Source organism: Ranitomeya imitator, chromosome 5 (assembly GCF_032444005.1).
Source record: "Ranitomeya imitator isolate aRanImi1 chromosome 5, aRanImi1.pri, whole genome shotgun sequence".
NCBI classification, from domain to species: domain Eukaryota; kingdom Metazoa; phylum Chordata; class Amphibia; order Anura; family Dendrobatidae; genus Ranitomeya; species Ranitomeya imitator.
This window is the reverse complement of record NC_091286.1, coordinates 528825011-528844716: the sequence shown is the minus strand read 5'-3', so window position 1 is coordinate 528844716 and position 19706 is coordinate 528825011. Positions and strand designations below refer to the sequence as shown.

Below are 19706 nucleotides of genomic sequence, written 5' to 3'. Positions count from 1 at the left end.
TCAATCGGATTAAGGTCTGGGCTTTGACTAGGTCACTCCAAAACATTTACATGTTTCCCCTTAAACGAGTGTTTCTTTAGCAGCATGCTTTGGGTCATTGTTTTGTTGGAAGATGAGCCTCTGTCACAGTCTCAAAACACTGACACACTGTTCTTGGTGTGATGAGCTGTGCTGGTTTGACACCAGACATAGAGTTTACGCTGGTGGCCAAAAAGTTAAATTTAGTTTTCAGTTGACCACAGCATTTTCTTCCATACATTGGGGAGTCTCCCTCATGTATTTTGGCAAACTTAAAATGAGCCTTAACATTTTTGTGTGTAAGTAAAGTCTTTTTCTTTCCCACCCTTCCATGAATGCCACCTCAAAGGAGTATATGGCTTATTGTGGTCATACAGACAGATACTCCAGTCTCTGCTTGGAACCTCTACAGCTCCTTCAGGTTTACCTTTGGTCTCTTTTTTGCCTCTCTGATTAATGTCCTCCGTGCTCTGGCTGAGAGTTTTGCTGGGCAGTCCTCTCTTGGCAGGTTTCTTGTGGTACTATGTTCTTTCTGTTTGATGATAATGGATTTCATGGTGCTCCAGAGGATTATCAGAGAAAGGGATATTTTTTTTATAACCCAACCCTGACTTGTACTTCTCAACAACATTGTCCTGACTTGTTTGGAGATCTCCATGGTATTGTTTGGTTAGCGGTGCCACTTGGATAATGGTGTTGAAGCCTCTATGGCCTTTCAGAATAGGAGTGTATAGACTGACAGATCATGAGACACATAGATTGCACACAGGTGGACTTTGTTTCACTAAGCATGTGACGTATGAAGCTAATTGCTTGCACCAATAATTTTCAGGAGCTTCATCGCAAAAGGGTAAATACATATGCACACACTAATTTTAAGTTATTTCACACCATAAATTCAATGTATACCTTAATTTTTCTCAGTTGACTACACCAACTTAAACTATTTAGTGCTGATACATCACACACAAAAATAGTTAAACCCAGGATGTAATGTAACAAAACAGGTAAAAAGCCATGGGGATGAATACTTTCGCGAGCCATATATACACTGCTCAAAAAAATAAAGGAAACACTTAAAACAACAGAATATAACTCCAAGTAAATCAAACTTCTGTGAAATCAAACTGTCCACTTAGGAAGCAACACTGTTTGACAATCAATTTCACATGCTGTTGTGCAAATGGAATAGACACCAGATGGAAATTATTGGCAATTATCAAGACACACTCTATAAAGGAGTAGTTCTGCAGGTGGGGACCCCAAACCACATCTCAGTTCCAATGCTTTCTGGCTGATGTTTTGGTCACTTTTGAATGTTGGTTGTGCTTTCACACTTGTGTTAGCATGAGAGGGACTATACAACCCACACAAGTGGCTCAGGTAGTGCAGCTCATTCAGGATGGCACATCAATGTGAGCTGTGGCAAGAAGGTTTGCTGTGTCTGGTCTGTCAGCATAGTGTCCAGAGGCTGGAGGCACTACCAGGAGACAGGTCAGTAGACCAGGGGATGTGGAGGGGGCCGTAGGAGGGCAACAACCCAGCAGCAGGACCGCCACCTCAGCCTTTGTGCAAGGAGGAACAGGAGGAGCACTGCCAGAGCCCTGCAAAAATGACCTCCAGCAGGCCACAAATGTGCATGTGTCTACACCAATGGTTAGAAACCGACTCCATGAGGATGGTTTGAGTGCCCGACATCCACAGATGGGGGTTGTGCTCACAGCCCAACACTGTTCAGGAAGATTATCATTTGTCACAGAACACCAGGATTAGCAAATTTTCCACTGGTGCCCTGTGCTCTGCACAGATGAAAGCAGGTTCACACTCAGCACATGTGACAGACGTGACAGTCTGGAGATGCCGTGGAGAGCGATATGCTGCCTGCAACATCCTTCAGCATTCCCTGTTTCGCAGTGATGTTATGGCTTGGCATTTCTTTGGAGGGCACAGCCCTCCATATGCTCACCAGAGGTAGCCTGATCTACCCTGTAAGTCAATGTCCAAACCATTAAAGAACCTTGAAAAATCACAAGGTATTTCCACCAAACCAGAGACACCCATGTGTAGGCAGCTTTTTCTAATATATTTTGCAAATTAGCTTTTAAGATATACAGGTTGTTGCTACTAATATTTCATGGCTTTTAAATATGTCATTGACTTATAGGTATCACTATAGAGATGGTAGTCTCTTCCTTCTGAAGCAGATATAATATGCATGCTAAGCAATTAAATACTTATAAGTTATAAGTAATTAATTGCTTGTAAGTTATAACGCAATGAGTGTTTAGTCTCTTAAAGGATTGTCCACTACATTAAATCACAGACTTATCGAGACCAGGGTGGTGTAAAAAAAAACAATAAAAACTTAGTTTTGAGACTGGCGCTGTTCCTCCACATTTGGTACTGTTTCTTCTGGCATTAAAATCCGGTAGAGGGTGTCATGTGCTTAATGAGCGGCCACTGATTGGCTGCAGCCTTCACATTTCGTATATGAACTGGATGAGAGATTTTTCTTCCTATTTGGACAAGCTGTGCATGTTGATGCCAGGGGACCCATGGGAGACACAGTACTGAGTGCAAGGGATTGGTGCCACTCCAGAGTTTTGTTTTTATGATTTTTCTTACACCACCCAAAATGTGATTTATTTATTCTTTATATCATATAACGTCACATTTTCAGCACATAATTATACACAACTTCTTCCTGCAGGTTTACGTGGTGCCATAGCTTTTGCACTTGCTATTCGAGATACAGATTCTCAGCCGAAACAGATGATGTTCACCACAACGTTGTTGGTCGTCTTCTTCACAGTGTGGGTTTTTGGAGGTGGCACGACACCAATGCTGACATGGCTTCAAATCAGGTTAGTTATGCACAATTAGAATGATATGCAGAGATTGGGAGACTAAATATGGTTTTCCTCTTTACTCTACGCAGTGAATATTGCTAATATATGTGATCAAGTCAATATACTAAGGATAAATATTTTCTCATGTACTGCCTAGACTATGGTGTACCATAAATTGTGTAATTGTACCTTTAAACCATATAATCTGCTAAGTGAGTGAATTGTGATAATTTACCATAATAATTGGAGGATGCTGGACAGATTGTACATAAAAAGGCTGACGCATATAACTATACCCACTTCTCAAACTCAGTATGCATAGCTTATCCTCCAAAGCATTGCTGTAGAGTAATCTAGCCCTTTTCAATAAATGTTAAAGACTAGAACAGGCACTATTCTCTGTACAGAAGGAGAAGGACCTCCATTTAGGTTCATGATTGGCAAGCTGTAGGAGCGATGGTAATTCTCATTTTATAAAGTTTACTCCCAGTGAAGGACCAGGAGAAAAGAACAGAAGTAAAGTCAATAAATCAAAGAAAGAAACCAGGATTAGTAGTCTACTGAAGACAAGAACATGTGAGACCAATCTCTCAGTGTACACAACGTTACTCCGGAGACCAAAAGAAGTCAGGAGAAGATTTGAGGGAAACAATTTAAGAAAATATAACAAATATTTTGGACAGTAGGATGCAGATCACTATAAGATGCACCCCAAGTTTACATAGCTGAATATAGGAAAAACATACCGTATTTCCTACTAATTAAAACATTACTATATGTGTAAAGACTTGAAATGGTCAAAATCACTATTTTTATTCTCTAGAGTGGAATATGGAGGTAATAGATCTATTGCTAGTGTTTCTCTGCAGCTTGTACAGTCATGGCCAAAAGTGTTTGCACCCTTGAAATGGTTCCAGAAAATGAAGTATTTATCTCCTGAAAAATATTACAATTACATGTTTTTTGTTATATACATGTTTATCTCCTTTGTGTGTATTGGAACAACACAAAAAAGCAGAATCAGTATCAACAATCTTAAGGTTCCAAGTTCACCTCCAGAGATCTTGATGTTCCTTTGTCCACGGTGCACAACATAGTGAAGAAGTTTTCAACCCATGGCATTTGACTTCGCTACTGGCTTGTGGGTCAAAGACCTTAAGCCGTGAGTCATGTGATGGGGTGGCGTCATGTGCCATATTCATCCAACCTTCTCACAGCGAATTATACTGATTTACTCCATATCATGTGCCGCACCACATAACATTTCATTGGATACACACCAATACTTAATGTCAGTCATCCCCCTCCCTGACATGCTCCATGAGGAAGTGTTATGAAAAGCACATCAGGACAGAGTAGCACGAGACAAGCCCAGGCCCCTGATTTCTGGTAAGAAATCCCCTACACTTTATGATGACAGCATTACTCCTCTAAGCACTGTCAATTTAATTAGCCACTGGCCTGCATAAGACAATAGTAGTGTTTCTATTCATATGCATTTGTATATTAATGGGTTCATTGTTTTTATCTGTACTATACCATAGAGTCATGTAATTATATAGGGCCAATAACAGCATGCACATGTCCATTATTGCTAGTCCCACATACTGGAGGCACCTGTTTTTATAAGTGTTTGTGTTTGCATGTTTTTGATAACTTAATAAAAATATATATTTTTTATTTGATTGGTATTGGTGATCACTATACTTAACTGATTCTAACAGTTTAGGACTACTAGGTGGCATTTCTGATATTTAACCCATAGCACTGTGGCTAATATTCCTGACGTGGACAGCTGAGAAAACTTGATAAAAGTTTGCAACGCAGGATAGTCCGGATGGTGGACAAGCAGACCCAATCAAGTTCCAAAGAAATTCAAGCTGTCCTGAAGACTCAGGGCGTATCAGTGTCACTGTGAACTATCCGTTGACAGTTGAATGAAATAAAACGCTCTGGCAGGAGACCCAAGGAAGACCCCACTGATCACACAGAGAGATAAAATAGCTAGACTGTAGTTTGCAAAAATAAATGCAAGCAAGCCAAAATCCTTCTGGGAAAGCATCTTGTGAACAGATGAGACCAAAATACAGCTTCTTGGTAAAGCACATCAGTCTACTGTTTACCAAAAACAGAATGAGGCTACAAAGAAAAGAACAAATATGATGGAGGTTCAAATAAGTTTTGTTTTTTTCTTGCTGCCTTTGGCACTGGGTGCTTTGAATGTGTGCAAGGCATCATGAAATCTGAATATTCCCAAAATATTTTGGGTCACAATATAGTGCCCAGTGTCAGAAAGATGGGTCTGTGTCCAAGTTCATGGGTTTTTTCATTAGAACATTGGTCCCAAACATACTTCAAGAAGCACCTAGAAATGGATGGAAGCAAAGTGCTGGAGAGTCCTGAAGTGGTCAGCAATAAGTCTGGATCTAAATCTTATTGAACACCTGTGGAGAGATCTTAAAATTGCTGTTGGGAGAAGGCACCCATCAAATATGAGAGACCTGGGGCAGTTTGCAAAAGAAAACTGGTCCCAAATTCCAGTAGAGAGGTGTAAGAAGCTTGTTAATGGTTATAGGAAGTGATTGCACTTATTTATTCCAAAGGATGTGCATCCAAATATTAAGTTAAGGGTGCCAACAATTTTGTCCAGCCCATATTTTGGGTTTTTATGTGAAATTATTTCCAATTTGCCTTTTTTTCTCAGTTTTTTGTGTTGTTCCAATACACACAAAGGAAATAAACATGTATAACAAAACATGTGTAATTGCAATAATTTTCTGGGAGAAATACTTCATTTTCTGGATCAATTTCAAGGGTTTCAACACTTTTACCAATATAGTATAGTTATAGTATAGTATAGTATAGTTATGGTATAGTATAGTTATAGTATAGTATAGTTTTACCAATTATAGATTTACAGCATGAACGTTATCTACACTATATGCAGCACACGTATACACAACACTGCTGCATGTAGAGTACATGCATTTTACATTTTCTTACATATTAACACCGCTATTCTACATATATACCCAGCTGTGCTACATGCACAAAAACACAAATCAGCAACATCAACACACACAGCTCAGCTACATCAACTCACACAGTTCTGCTACATACACATACAACTCTGCTACACACACACATAGCCCTGCTACATACACATATACACAACCATACTGTACACATTACCACATTTTCCAGGCTTAAGACCGATCACATAACTTGAATGCTCATTCAGCTATTCATGATGTACAAGTAGCTTTTTCCTGCCTTTCACCGATAAGAACGATCAGTGTGGAGCCTGACGAGAGAGCACAGTTCTCTTTGTGTTTGAGAAGGTTGCTGTCATGTGAATGTAGTTTGATAACCTGAGGCTTTGGGCTCCTTCCCTATTCCTAAACCTAGGGGTGCCCCAGCTATCCCTGCTACCCAGATTACTTCTAATGGTGATGATGCTGGGGCCATGTTCCTTGTTGAGCTGCTGAATGAGACCTTTTCTGTCCCCTCCCCATCAAGGGAGGTTGTTAGTAGTTGTATGTAAAAAACACAAACCAGACTAACAAGGGCAGACGCACACGGATAATTGAAAATACCAATCATACAAATATGCACTCACAAACAGCAGAGTGGAATACTGGGAAGTAAAAGGAAGGAACAACCAAATAGGAGAGGATGAGGATATGCACTCTTAAAATATGGATATGCAATCTTAAAATTGCTGTTGGGAGAAGGCACCCATCAAATATGAGAGACCTGGGGCAGTTTGCAAAAGAAAACTGGTCCCAAATTCCAGTAGAGAGGTGTAAGAAGCTTGTTAATGGTTATAGGAAGTGATTGCACTTATTTATTCCAAAGGATGTGCATCCAAATATTAAGTTAAGGGTGCCAACAATTTTGTCCAGCCCATATTTTGGGTTTTTATGTGAAATTATTTCCAATTTGCCTTTTTTCTCAGTTTTTTGTGTTGTTCCAATACACACAAAGGAAATAAACATGTATAACAAAACATGTGTAATTGCAATCATTTTCTGGGAGAAATACTTCATTTTCTGGATCAATTTCAAGGGTTTCAACACTTTTACCAATATAGTATAGTTATAGTATAGTATAGTTATAGTATAGTATAGTTATAGTATAGTATAGTTTTACCAATTATAGATTTACAGCATGAACGTTATCTACACTATATGCAGCACACGTATACACAACACTGCTGCATGTAGAGTACATGCATTTTACATTTTCTTACATATTAACACCGCTCTTCTACATATATACCCAGCTGTGCTACATGCACAAAAACACAAATCAGCAACATCAACACACACAGCTCAGCTACATCAACTCACACAGTTCTGCTACATACACATACAACTCTGCTACACACACACATAGCCCTGCTACATACACATATACACAACCATACTGTACACATTACCACATTTTCCAGGCTTAAGACCGATCACATAACTTGAATGCTCATTCAGCTATTCATGATGTACAAGTAGCTTTTTCCTGCCTTTCACCGATAAGAACGATCAGTGTGGAGCCTGACGAGAGAGCACAGTTCTCTTTGTGTTTGAGAAGGTTGCTGTCATGTGAATGTAGTTTGATAACCTGAGGCTTTGGGCTCCTTCCCTATTCCTAAACCTAGGGGTGCCCTAGCTATCCCTGCTACCCAGATTACTTCTAATGGTGATGATGCTGGGGCCATGTTCCTTGTTGAGCTGCTGAATGAGCCCTTTTCTGTCCCCTCCCCATCAAGGGAGGTTGTTAGTAGTTGTATGTAAAAAACACAAACCAGACTAACAAGGGCAGACGCACACGGATAATTGAAAATACCAATCATACAAATATGCACTCACAAACAGCAGAGTGGAATACTGGGAAGTAAAAGGAAGGAACAACCAAATAGGAGAGGATGAGGATATGCACACAAACAAATCACCAAGCAATGGTTTTTAGAACAACACTCCAAACGCCTCCTCAGTAAACACTTTCAACTCCATACCAGGCCGTATAAAACTAACGTTGGCAATTTTGATAACCAGGACGAGTATATATCAGAGGGGATTGGCCAACACTGAACAGCTGAGATCATCAAAGCAGGAAAACTTCAGAGAAGCCTAACAGAAATCTGCACTGTTTGATATGATGGTGAAGTGCTTCTAATCAGTGCAGAAGTACGTGAAATCAGACACCATGGTCTAATGGCCCCTCTATGTCATGGTAAACCTGTGACAGATGCTGTGTCAGTATTCTCCTTGATAAGAGAAATCTGCCAGACTTTAAGAAGCACAGGCTTTTTTAATGGATTTTCTGTTGGTAAAAAGTGTGTCTTATAGTCTAAAACATTGAGGTTTAAGCTACAGAAAATATCCTAGCAAAGTATGAGATGTACCAGTCTTGCACTACTTTTGCATAAACATTTATGTATACTGTATGGTCACTGTGTGGTAATTGTACACTTGCCGGATTATCCCTCATGTTACAGTTGACCTCTTGAGAACACCTCCGACAGTATAACGTACCATATTGTAGAACTTCAGATGAGTTTTAAGAGTTAAAGTGTGACATGAATGTCTGTGTAATACATACAATTGGGAATTTATCAAGATTTGGCATAGTAAAGGAGACCTGCAGAACATAACATTAATTTTACTGACTGCTACAAAATTATAATCCAACTGCAAACAGGCAAGACAGTTTTATTAAATCGGCACTCCATGTAATACCTACTCACCACTATTTATTTGTAAGATTGTAATTTGTTTAATCCCAGCTCATTTACAATTTACATCTGTATACACTGCTCAAAAAAGTAAAGGGAACTCTAAAATCCCACATCCTATATACAGTGCCTTGCGAAAGTATTCGGCCCCCTGGAACTTTTTAACTTTTTCCCACATATCATGCTTCAAACATAAAGATACCAAACGTAAATTTTTGGTGAAGAATCAACGAGTGGAACACAATTGTGAAGTTGAACGAAATGTATTGGTTATTTTAAATTTTTGTGGAAATTCAAAAACTTGAAAGTGGGGCGTGCAATATTATTCGGCCCCTTTACTTTCAGTGCAGCAAACTCACTCCAGAAGTTCATTGTGGATCTCTGAATGATCCAATGTTGTCCTAAATGCCTAATGATGATAAATATAATCCACCTGTGTGTAATCAACTCTCTGTATAAATGCACCTGCTCTGTGATTGTCTCAAGGTTCTGTTTGAAGCACAGAGAGCATCATGAAGACCAAGGAACAACCAAGGAACACAACAGACAGGTCTGTGATACTGTTGTGGATAAGTTTAAAGCTGGATTTGGATGCAAAATGATTTCCAAAACTTTAAACATCCCAAGGAGCACTGTGCAAGCGATCATATTAAAATGGAAGGAGTATCATACCACTGCAAATCTACCCAGCCGTCCCTCTAAACCAGGGGTCCCCAACTCCAGGCCTCGAGGGCCGCCAACAGTGCAGGTTTTCAGGATTTCTTTAGTATTGCATCGGTGGTAATGTGATCTTCTGCACAGGTGATGATTCCAACTCCTGTGCAATACTAAGGAAATCCTGAAAACCTGCACTGTTGGCGGCCCTCGAGGCCTGAAGTTGGGGACCACTGCTCTAAACTTTCATCTCAAACAAGAAGAAGACTGATCAGAGATGCAGCCATGAGACCCATGATCACTCTGGATGAACTGCAGACAACTACAGCTGAGGTGGGACAGTTTGGCCATAGGACAGCAATCAGTTGTACACTGGCCTTTATGGAAGAGTGGCAAGAAGGAAGCCATTTCTCAAAGATATCCATAAAAAGTGTTGTTTAAAGTTTGCAACAAGCCACCTGGCAGACAAACCAAACATGTGGAAGAAGATTCTCTGGTCAGATGAAACCAGAATCGAACTTTTTAGCAACAATACCAAACTATATGTTTGGCGTAAAGGCAACACTGCTCATCACCCTGAACACACCATGCCCACTATCAAACATGGTGGTGGCTGCATCATTGTTTGGGCCTGCTTTTCTTCAGCAGGGACAGGGAAAATGGTTAAAATTGATGGAAAGATGGATGGAGCCAAATACAGGACCATTCTTGAAGAAAACCTGTTGGAGTCTGCAAAAGACCTGAGACTGTGATGGAGATTTGTCTTCCAACAAGACAATGATCCCAAAAAATAAAGCAACATCTAAAATGGAATGGTTCACAAATAAACGTATCCAGGTGTTAGAATGGCCAAGTCAAAGTCCAGACCTCAATCCAATCGAGAATCTGTGGAAAGAGCTGAAAACTGCTGTTCAGAATTGATCTCCATCAAACTTGACTGAGCTTGAGCTGTTTGCCAAGGAAGAATGGGCAAGAATTTCAGCCTCTCGATGTACAAAACTGATAGAGACATACCCCAAGCGACTTGCAGCTGTAATCACAGCAAAACGTGGTGCAATTAAGTATTAAGTTAAAGGGCCAAATAATATTGCACACCCCACTTTTCAGTTTTTGAATTTCCACAAAAATTTAAAATAACCAATAAATTTTGTTCAACTTCACAATTGCAGTCCACTTGTTGTTGATTCTTCACCAAAAATTTACATTTGGTATCTTTATGTTTCAAGCATGATATGTGGGAAAAGATTGAAAAGTTCCAGGGGGCCGAATACTTTTGCAAGGCACTGTATCACTGAATGAAATATTCCAGTTGTAAATATTTATTCATTACATACAATGAGAACAATAAAACCTAAAAATGATCAAGGTAAATCACAACTCAATCACGGAGGTCTGGAGTTGGAATGAGGCTCAAAATCAAAGTGGAAAATTAAGTTACAGGCTGGTCAAACTTCAGTGGAAATGCCTTGAGACAAGGAAATGATGCTCAGTAGTGTGTGGCCTCCACGTGTCTGTATAATCTCCCTACAATGCCTGAGCATGCTACTGATGAGGCGGTGGATGGTCTCCTAAGGGATCTCCTCTCAGACCTGGACTAAAGCATCCGCCAACTCCTGGACAGTCTGTGGTGCAATGTGATGTTGGTGGATGGTGCGAGACATGATGTCCCAGATGTGTTCATTCGGATTCAGGTCTGGGGAATGAGCGAGCCAGTCCATAGCTTCAATGCCTTCATCTTGCAGGAACTGCTGACACACTCCAGCCACATGAGCTTCTGGCATTGTCCTGCATTGGGAGGAACCCAGGGCCAACCGCACCAGCATATGGTCTCACAAGGGGTGTGAGGATCTCATCTCGGTACCTAATGGCAGTCAGACTACATCTGGCGAGCACATGGAGGGCTGTGCGGCCCTCCAAAGAAATGCCACCCCGCACCATTACTGACCCACTGCCATGCTGAAAGATGTTATTATTATTATTATTATTATTATGTTACAGGCAGCAGATCGCTCTCCACGGCATCTCCAGACTCTGCCACGTCTGTATCATGTGGTCAGTGTGAACCTGCTTTCATCTGTGAAGGGCACAGGGCGCCAGTGGCACATTTGCTAATCCTGGTGTTCTGTGGCAAATGTGAAGTGTCCTGCACAGTGTTGGGCTGTGAGCACTACCCCCATCTGTGGACGTCGGCAACTCAGACCATCCTCATGGAGTCGGTTTCTAACCGTTTCTGCAGACACATGCACATTTGTGGCCTGCTGGAGGTCATTTTGCAGGGCTCTGGCAGTCCTTCTCCTGTTCCTCGCGCAAAGGCTGACTTAGCGGTCCTGCTGCTGGGTTGATGCCCTCCTATGCCCTGGTGTACTGGCCTGTCTCCTGGTAGCGCCTCCAGCCTCTGGACACTATGCTGACAGACACAGCAAACCTTCTTGCCACAGCTCGCATTGATGTGCCATCCTTGATGAGCTACACTATCTGAGCCTCTTGTGTGGGTTGTAGAGTCCATCTCATGCTACCATTAGTGTGAAAGCACAACCAACATTCAAAAGTGACCAAAACATCAGCCAGAAAGCATTGGTACTGAGATGTGGTCTGTGGTCCCAACCTGCAGAACCACTCCTTTATAGAGTGTGTCTTGTTAAATGCCAATAATTCCCATCTGATGTCTATTCCATTTGCTCAACAGCATGTGAAATTGATTGTCAAACAGTGTTGCTTCCTAATTGGACAGTTTGATTTCACAGAAGTTTGATTTGCTTGGAGTTATATTCTGTTGTTTAAGTGTCCCCTTTATTTTTTTGAGCAGTGTATTTTCTTTTGCATCATTCTCATCAGCGTTGTAATCTGAGCTGCAGTTTGGCCACCACAAACCATCATGTGTTCCCAGGACGTCAGCCTCTGACTTGTATAAACTACAGGATCAAATCACCACCTATCCCTCCTAGGTGGTCAGACCCAGTCCACCCAGTTCTACCCTCTTTGTCACTTTTTCATAAATATACCCCAATGTTCCTGCTTTATATAAGAGAGCTGTGAAATAGCAGTGATATACAGTACTCAGCTGCTGAGTTTAAAAGCTCACATTACCCACACTGCCTGCCTACATCTAGAAGTGCTGTGTGTAGAATCTGATTTCTATTTCGAGATGAAGCTTTATAATGCTAAGAGCTGACAGGGAGAAGCTAATCTCCATCTGAAGATGGGGGCATGGACTGAAGTTGAATCACATAGGATAAACTGAGAATCGGTCATATGTACTGTATTAGGGGACTGTACCAATATTGCAAATGCCCCAAGCCAGGTCATTTAAGCTGTGTTTGTCAGCACCCCAGAAATAATATGGAATACCCACTTTTTGGGAGGGGACAACATAAACCTTGCTTTTTTAACAATTGCCAAGGTTTTACTACCAGTATTGAGGCTATAGCCAAGCACAAATTCTATTTCACTGATATCAGTAGTTGCCATGGAATAGGAGTTAAGAGCAATGTGATGAAGTGCCACCGTCCCCTGCAAAGCAAAGGCATTATGGGAAATGTAGTTTGCATTTGGCAAAATTTATCGGAATGAAAAAGGAATCAAGATGGCAAACAACCCAAAATTGGCACATTAACTAAAATTGTTATACATACATAAAAAACACTCTACATGTTCTATAATATTGTATAACCTTAAAATAAAGCAAAATGAACAAATACCATGCAGTAGGTAAATAGTACATGTAAATAGCATAAGGCACGTAGTTGACACTGTTTTGATCAAATAAGCCATCTGCAACAAGGTGTACCCACTCAGGATAGTCCTATCTCTAAAGTAAAACCTATATGTGCCAGCTGGCCTCAATATATAGGGGGGGGGGGAGCGGGACCCAGGACACCTATCTGTGGAATTATATACGTATAAATTACATGCACAGACCAAAAAGTGAGAGCCATGACCCTATATGTACAAAGTGCAAAAATCTAAAGCGAACCCAAAAAAGTGAGCTGGAACAAATATTGATCTAAGTGCAATGTGTAGGTTTAATTTCACACTGTGGCCATTAACAAACATACCCTAGAATATAATCAAAATAAGTAAATAGTAATAATACTTATAAATAACATAGGGAACTTAGTTAGCACTCTTTTGATTAAAAACAAACAAACATATAAGCCATAATACCGCTACAAGGTGTACCCAATGGTCCTATCTCTAAAGTTAAACCTCTATGTGCCAGTTGGCCTCAATAGATGCTCCAAGCACAAGTTCTATGTTACTGATTTATCACTACTTGCCATAACACGAGCAACCCTTCCTACAAAGCAAAGGCATTAAGTGAAACGTATTTTGCATTAGGTGATCTATATCAGAATGTAGAAGGAATGTGGATGGCAAAGAACCCAGAATTGGCACATTAAGTAAAGTTCAGAAAAACAGCAACAAAGATCAGCTCACCTCCTCTCAGTTCCACTGTGCGGATCATGCAGTACTGCAAGTAGCATGAAGGTGAAGGAGAAGTCCAGCGTGGGTGATATCCATAAAAAATAACTTTTATTCCATTTTCATTAAAAGCACATAAGTCCAAAATCCATCTTTATATACAGAGACACAAAAACGGGTAATTCATACCAGTTCCAGTCTTAAAGTGCATTTAAAATCATACGTGTTTCAGCGGTCATGCCGCCTTAGGGCAGTCCCACACGTCCAGATAATTCCGGTACCAGAAAAATTGGTACCGGAATTGTCTGTGTGCCTGTGCATTTCTGTGGCACATCAGTGTGGCACACGTGCGGCACACGTGTGCCACCCGTGTGCTGACTGGGTACCACATGCACCATGCAGGAGACAGTGCTAGAGATAAGCGCTGTCCCCTGCATCTGGTGCTGAAGCCGCCATTCATATCTTCTCTGCAGCAGAGTTTGCTGTAGAGAAGATATGAAAAATCCTTTTTTTTTTGTTTCTCGTTTTTAAAATAAAGATCCCTGTCCCCAAGCCCCTCCCACCCCCTGCGCGCCCGCCTGCTGTTATTAAAATACTCACCCGGCTCCCTCGCCGTGTCCTGTCCTGGCCGCAGCTTCTCCTGTATTCGGTCACGTGGGGCCGCCCATTACAGAAATGAATATGCGGCTCCACCCCTCAGGTAAGGAAGATCTGTGAGAAGGAGGAAAGATTACGAGTTCAGATTTGTCCACATTGAGTTTGAGGAAGCGAGAGGAGGAGGATATGGCTGATAGACACTCTGGGATTCTGGACATCAGAGAGGTGACGTCTGGGCCTGAGAGGTAGACCTTAGTGTCATCAGCATAAAGGTGGTACTGGAATCCATGGGACTTTATGAGTTGTCCCAGACCAAGTGTATAGATTGAGAAGAGTAAGGGTCCTAGAATAGAGGCTTGGGGGACTCCAACAGAGAAAGGATGGGATGAGGTGGTAGTGTGGGAGTGGGAGACGCTGAATGTGCGTTTGGAAAGGTATGAGGAGATCTAGGATAGGACGAGGTCTTTGATGCCAAAGGATCTGTAGTAAGAGGCTGTGGTCAACTGTGTCGAAAGCAGAGGACAGGTCTACATGGAGGAGTATAGAGTATTGTCTGTTAGCTTTGGCTGTAAGAAGGTCGCTAGTAATTTTGGTCAGGGCTGTCTCAGTTGAGTGATGGGGGCGAAAACCAGATTGTAGATTGTCAAAGAGCAAGTTAGATAAGAGGTGGAAGGAAAGTTCAGCGTAGACATGCTGCTCCAGGAGTTTGGAAGCGAATGGGAGCAGCAATATTGGGCAATAGCTGGACATAGCAGTTGGATCGAGGGTTGGCCTTTTAAGGATAGGTGTGATTGTGGCATGTTTGAAAGCAGAAGGGAAGGTGCCAGAAGCTGGTGATAGCTTGAAGAGGTGGGTTAGGGATGGGATAAGAGTGACGGTGAGGTTGAGGAGGAGGTGGGATGGGATGGGGTCGAGCGCACAGGTGGTGAGGGGCGATTTGGAGAGGAGACAATTAAACTTCGTCAGGCTGCATAATTTTACAACGTTAATAGGCTGCAGAGGTACAATTGTACCTTCATATATATTTTATTGAAACTGCAGAGATGTCATGAAATTTCAGCCCTCTACGGCTTTTCGAAAAAAAAAAGTTATTGCAATTTTAAAACGGAATAGTTACAATTGTACCTACTCAGCCGGACGAAGGTTAAGCTCCTCTTCAGTGATGTTGAATAGGGAGGTTTATGGGGTTTGGGCATTGGTCTGGTAGACATAGGGGTTGTGGTGGTTGAACAATGAAGACTTGCCTTGTTTGGTCGATCTTATTTTTAAAATGTGTGGAAAAGTCCTCAGCAGAGATGAGGGAGGTTGTAGGGGGCAGTGGGGGGCGGAGTAGGGAGTCAAAGGTTTTGAACAACTGTTTGGGGTTGTAGGATAGTGAAGATACGAGGGTTGTGAAGTAGGCCTCTTTAGCAGAGGTGAGAGCAGATTTAGAAAGCAAGTGTTGCCTGTTTGAATGCAGCGAATTTGTCTTGCGAAAGTATGTTCTTCCAACACCGCTCTGCAACCCTGGACACTTGCCGGAGCTTTTTAGTGGTGTTATTGTGCCAGGGTTGTCTATTGATACGTCGCACTCTGCCATGAACGAGAGGGGCATCTGTGTCAATAGCTGATGCGAGATTGGCATTGTAGAAAGCAGTTTAATTTTTTTTATTTTTCCATTGACATAGTTGTATGAGGGCTCATTTTTGTGGGACATGTTTTAGTTTTGAATGACACCATTCATTTTACCATAAAATATACTGAAGAATGGGAAAACAAATCAAAGTGAGGTGAAATGAGAAAGTAACACAAAAATTCCTCGATTGTGGATTTTTTTTTTTTTTTATGGAATTAATTTCTATTGTAAAAATGACCTGGTGACACGATTCTCCAGGTCAGTACGACCACACTGATGCCAAGCATGCAAAATTATCTATTATTTTAGTGGCTTCTAAAAAATTATGAACTTTGTAGAAAACATTAGTTGAGACCTGTAACATTTTTAGTTTTCGGTTGATGGTGATGTATGAAGGCATACATGATGTTTTGATCACTTTTTATTGAGTTTTATTTTGGCTTGCAGTGACTGGAAAGCCACCACATTATTGGTGTTTTTTTTTTGGTTTTTTTTTCACGTTTAAATAATGCGTTATATAATTTTATGTTTTCATAGACCGAACTCTTATGGATTTGCCAATACTGACTCTTCTTTTTTCACTGTATTTTTTAGTCACCATATAGGATTTGAACCTGCGTAGGCATAATCAACTATTATATATACTGTAATACTTGAGTAAAAATCATGGTGCCCAGGATAAAACATCAATGTTAGATTGAACCAACACCTGGCACCACCCACGATCAGCTGTTATCAGCTCTGAGCTGCTCTCTGACTTCTTCTTGATGTTCAGTTTGTCCGACGGCGAGACAGTGACATCAGCGGTGATTGGGCTCAGGTGACATATCAACCTCGTGTGAGCCTCAGGAACACAAGTGCTGACACCGCCAGCACGGGAGGTGAGTATAGGTGCTTTTTATTTTAATGAGTTCAAACATGAAGAATGAAAAGATCTTGTCCAAGTAGTGGACATCTCCTTTAACATACTTCGTAAGCTCCTTCTTTTTCTCGTATACAGTGTTGCTCCAATCCTCTATTAGGTCATCTCTTTGCTCCTTATCTTTATCGGCTCTCACAGGAACCAGTGTATAGGGCTGTGCTTTTTTGACCAGTGTTAACCTGTAGAGGCTTGGAATGAATCTCTGGAGACTTACATTGTGAATGTGACTGCCAGTCCACACTTAAACCCCAGTGTGTTGTGGATTCTGTTTTTGGGCTCCCTCTGGTGGTTACAGATGGTACTGGGTGACTTGTGTTCTCTGCGGTCTCTGGTGTCCACCTGTTCTATCAGGATATGGGAGTTTCCTATTTAACCTGGCTTTCTTGTCATTTCCTCGCCGGCGATCAATGTAATCAGTGTGTCTTGTTACCTCTGCTTCCCGCTTCTGTAATCTTCAGGACAAGCTAAGTTTTTGATTTTCCTGTTCCACGTTTTGCTTTATTTTTGTTTTAGTCCAGCTTGCAGTTATGTGATTCCTTGTTGCTGGTTGCTCTAGTGGGCTGATATTACTCCTCATGATCCATGAGTTGGCACATGAGTTCAGGTAATTTCAGGATGGTTTTTTGTAGGGTTTTTCGCTGACCACGCAGTTCACTTTTGTATCCTCTGCTATCTAGTTTTAGCGGGCCTCATTTTGCTGAATCTGTTTTCATTACTACGTATGTGCTTTCCTCTCATTTCACCGTCATTACATGTGGGGGGCTGCTATTTCTGTGGGGTGTTTCTCTGGAGGCAAGAGAGGTCTTTGTTTCTTCTAATAGGGGAAACTAGTCCTTCGGCTGGCGCGAGACGTCTAGAATCATCGTAGGCACGTTTCCCGGCTACTGCTAGTGTTGTGAATTAGGTTCAGGATCGCGGTCAGCTCAGTTTCCATCACCCTAGAGCTTGTTCTGTTTTTTGTGTGCTTGTCCTTTTGTGATCCCCTGCCATTGGGATCATGACAGTATCGCCGGCCTAAAAGTGGTAATCATATTGGCTGAAGTAGGAGGAAAAGTAGTCTGAGGAAGTTTTTTTTTTTTTTTTTTCTTCCCTCAGAGTTTGCTGCCTAGCCTTAATTGCAGTCTGGCTGCGTCTTACCTCCTCTTAATCCTTGAATGGCTCTGACCTCAGCTGTTTATCATGGATGTCCAGAGTTTGGCTTCCAGCCTGAATAATCTTGCTGCTAAGGTTCAAAATATACAAGATTTTGTTGTACATGCTCCTATGTCTGAACCTAGAATTCCTATCCCAGAGTTTTTTTCTGGAGATAGATCTAGTTTTCTGAATTTTAGGAACAATTGCAAGTTGTTTCTTTCTTTGAAATCTCGCTCCTCTGGAGACCCTGCTCAGCAGGTCAAAATTGTAATATCTTTCCTGCGGGGTGACCCTCAGAATTGGGCATTTGCATTGGCACCAGGGGATCCTGCGTTGCTCAATGTGGATGCGTTTTTTCTGGCATTGGGTTTGCTCTATGAGGAACCTAACCTAGAGATTCAGGCTGAAAAAGCTTTATTGGCTCTCTCTCAGGGGCAACATGAAGCAGAAATATATTGTCAGAAATTTCGGAAATGGTCGGTGCTTACTCAGTGGAATGAGTGCGCTCTGGCTGCAAAATTCAGAGATGGCCTTTCTGAGGCCATTAAAGATGTTATGGTGGGGTTCCCGGCGCCTACAGGTCTGAATGAGTCTATGACTATGGCTATTCAGATTGATCGGTGTTTACGGGAGCGCAAACCTGTGCACCATTTGGCGGTGTCTTCTGGGCAGGCACCTGAGACAATGAAATGTGATAGAATTCAGTCCAGAAGTGAACGGCAAAACTATAGGCGGAAAAATGGGTTGTGTTTTTATTGTGGTGATTCAGCTCATGTTATATCAGCATGCTCTAAACGCACAAAAAAGGTTGGTAAGTCTGTTGCCATTAGTACTTTACAGTCTAAGTTCATTCTGTCTGTGACTCTGATTAGTTCATTATCAGCCATTTCCGTCGATGCCTATGTGGATTCAGGTGCTGCCCTGAGTCTTATGGATTGGTCATTTGCCAACCGCTGTGGGTTTAGTCTGGAGCCTCTGGAAGTCCCTATTCCTTTGAAAGGAATTGACTCTACACCTTTGGCTATGAATAAACCTCAGTACTGGACACACGTGACCATGCGTATGACTCCCGTTCATCAGGAGGTGATTCGCTTCCTGGTACTGTATAATTTACATGATGTCTTAGTGCTTGGTCTGCCATGGTTACAAACGCATAACCCAGTCTTGGACTGGAAAACGATGTCTGTGTTAAGCTGGGGATGTCAGGGGGTTCATGATGATGCACCTCCGATTTCTATCGCTTCATCTACTCCTTCTGTGGTTCCGGTATTTTTGTTTGATTATCGGGATGTTTTTGAGGAGCCTAAGCTCAATTCGCTTCCTCCTCACAGGGTTTGCGATTGTGCTATAGATTTGATTCCTGGCAGTAAATTTCCTAAAGGTCGTTTGTTCAATCTGTCAGTGCCAGAGCATACTGCTATGCGGGATTATGTTAAGGAGTCCTTGGAAAAGGGACATATCTGTCCATCTTCATCTCCTTTGGGAGCAGGTTTTTTTTTCGTGGCCAAAAAAGATGGTTCCTTGAGGCCTTGTATAGATTACCGTCTTTTGAATAAGATTACGGTCAAATATCAGTATCCTTTGCCATTGTTGACTGATTTGTTCGCTCGCATTAAGGGGGCTAAATGGTTCACTAAAATTGATCTTCGGGGTGCGTATAATCTTGTGCGGATTAAGCAGGGTGATGAGTGGAAAACCGCATTTAATATGCCTGAGGGCCATTTTGAGTATTTGGTGATGCCTTTTGGACTTTCTAATGCT

General features: G+C 41.6%; 1 protein-coding gene across 1 annotated transcript in view; it reads left to right on the top strand.

Moving 5' to 3' along the window:
• The window catches only part of SLC9A9 (solute carrier family 9 member A9), a 1444260-nt gene that overhangs the window by 808668 nt on the left and 615886 nt on the right, over nt 1–19706 (top strand). Inside the window, exon 12 of the mRNA XM_069768082.1 lies at nt 2729–2882. Within this exon, the coding sequence (XP_069624183.1) occupies nt 2729–2882 (154 nt within the window). The remainder of the gene's footprint in view (nt 1–2728; nt 2883–19706) is intronic.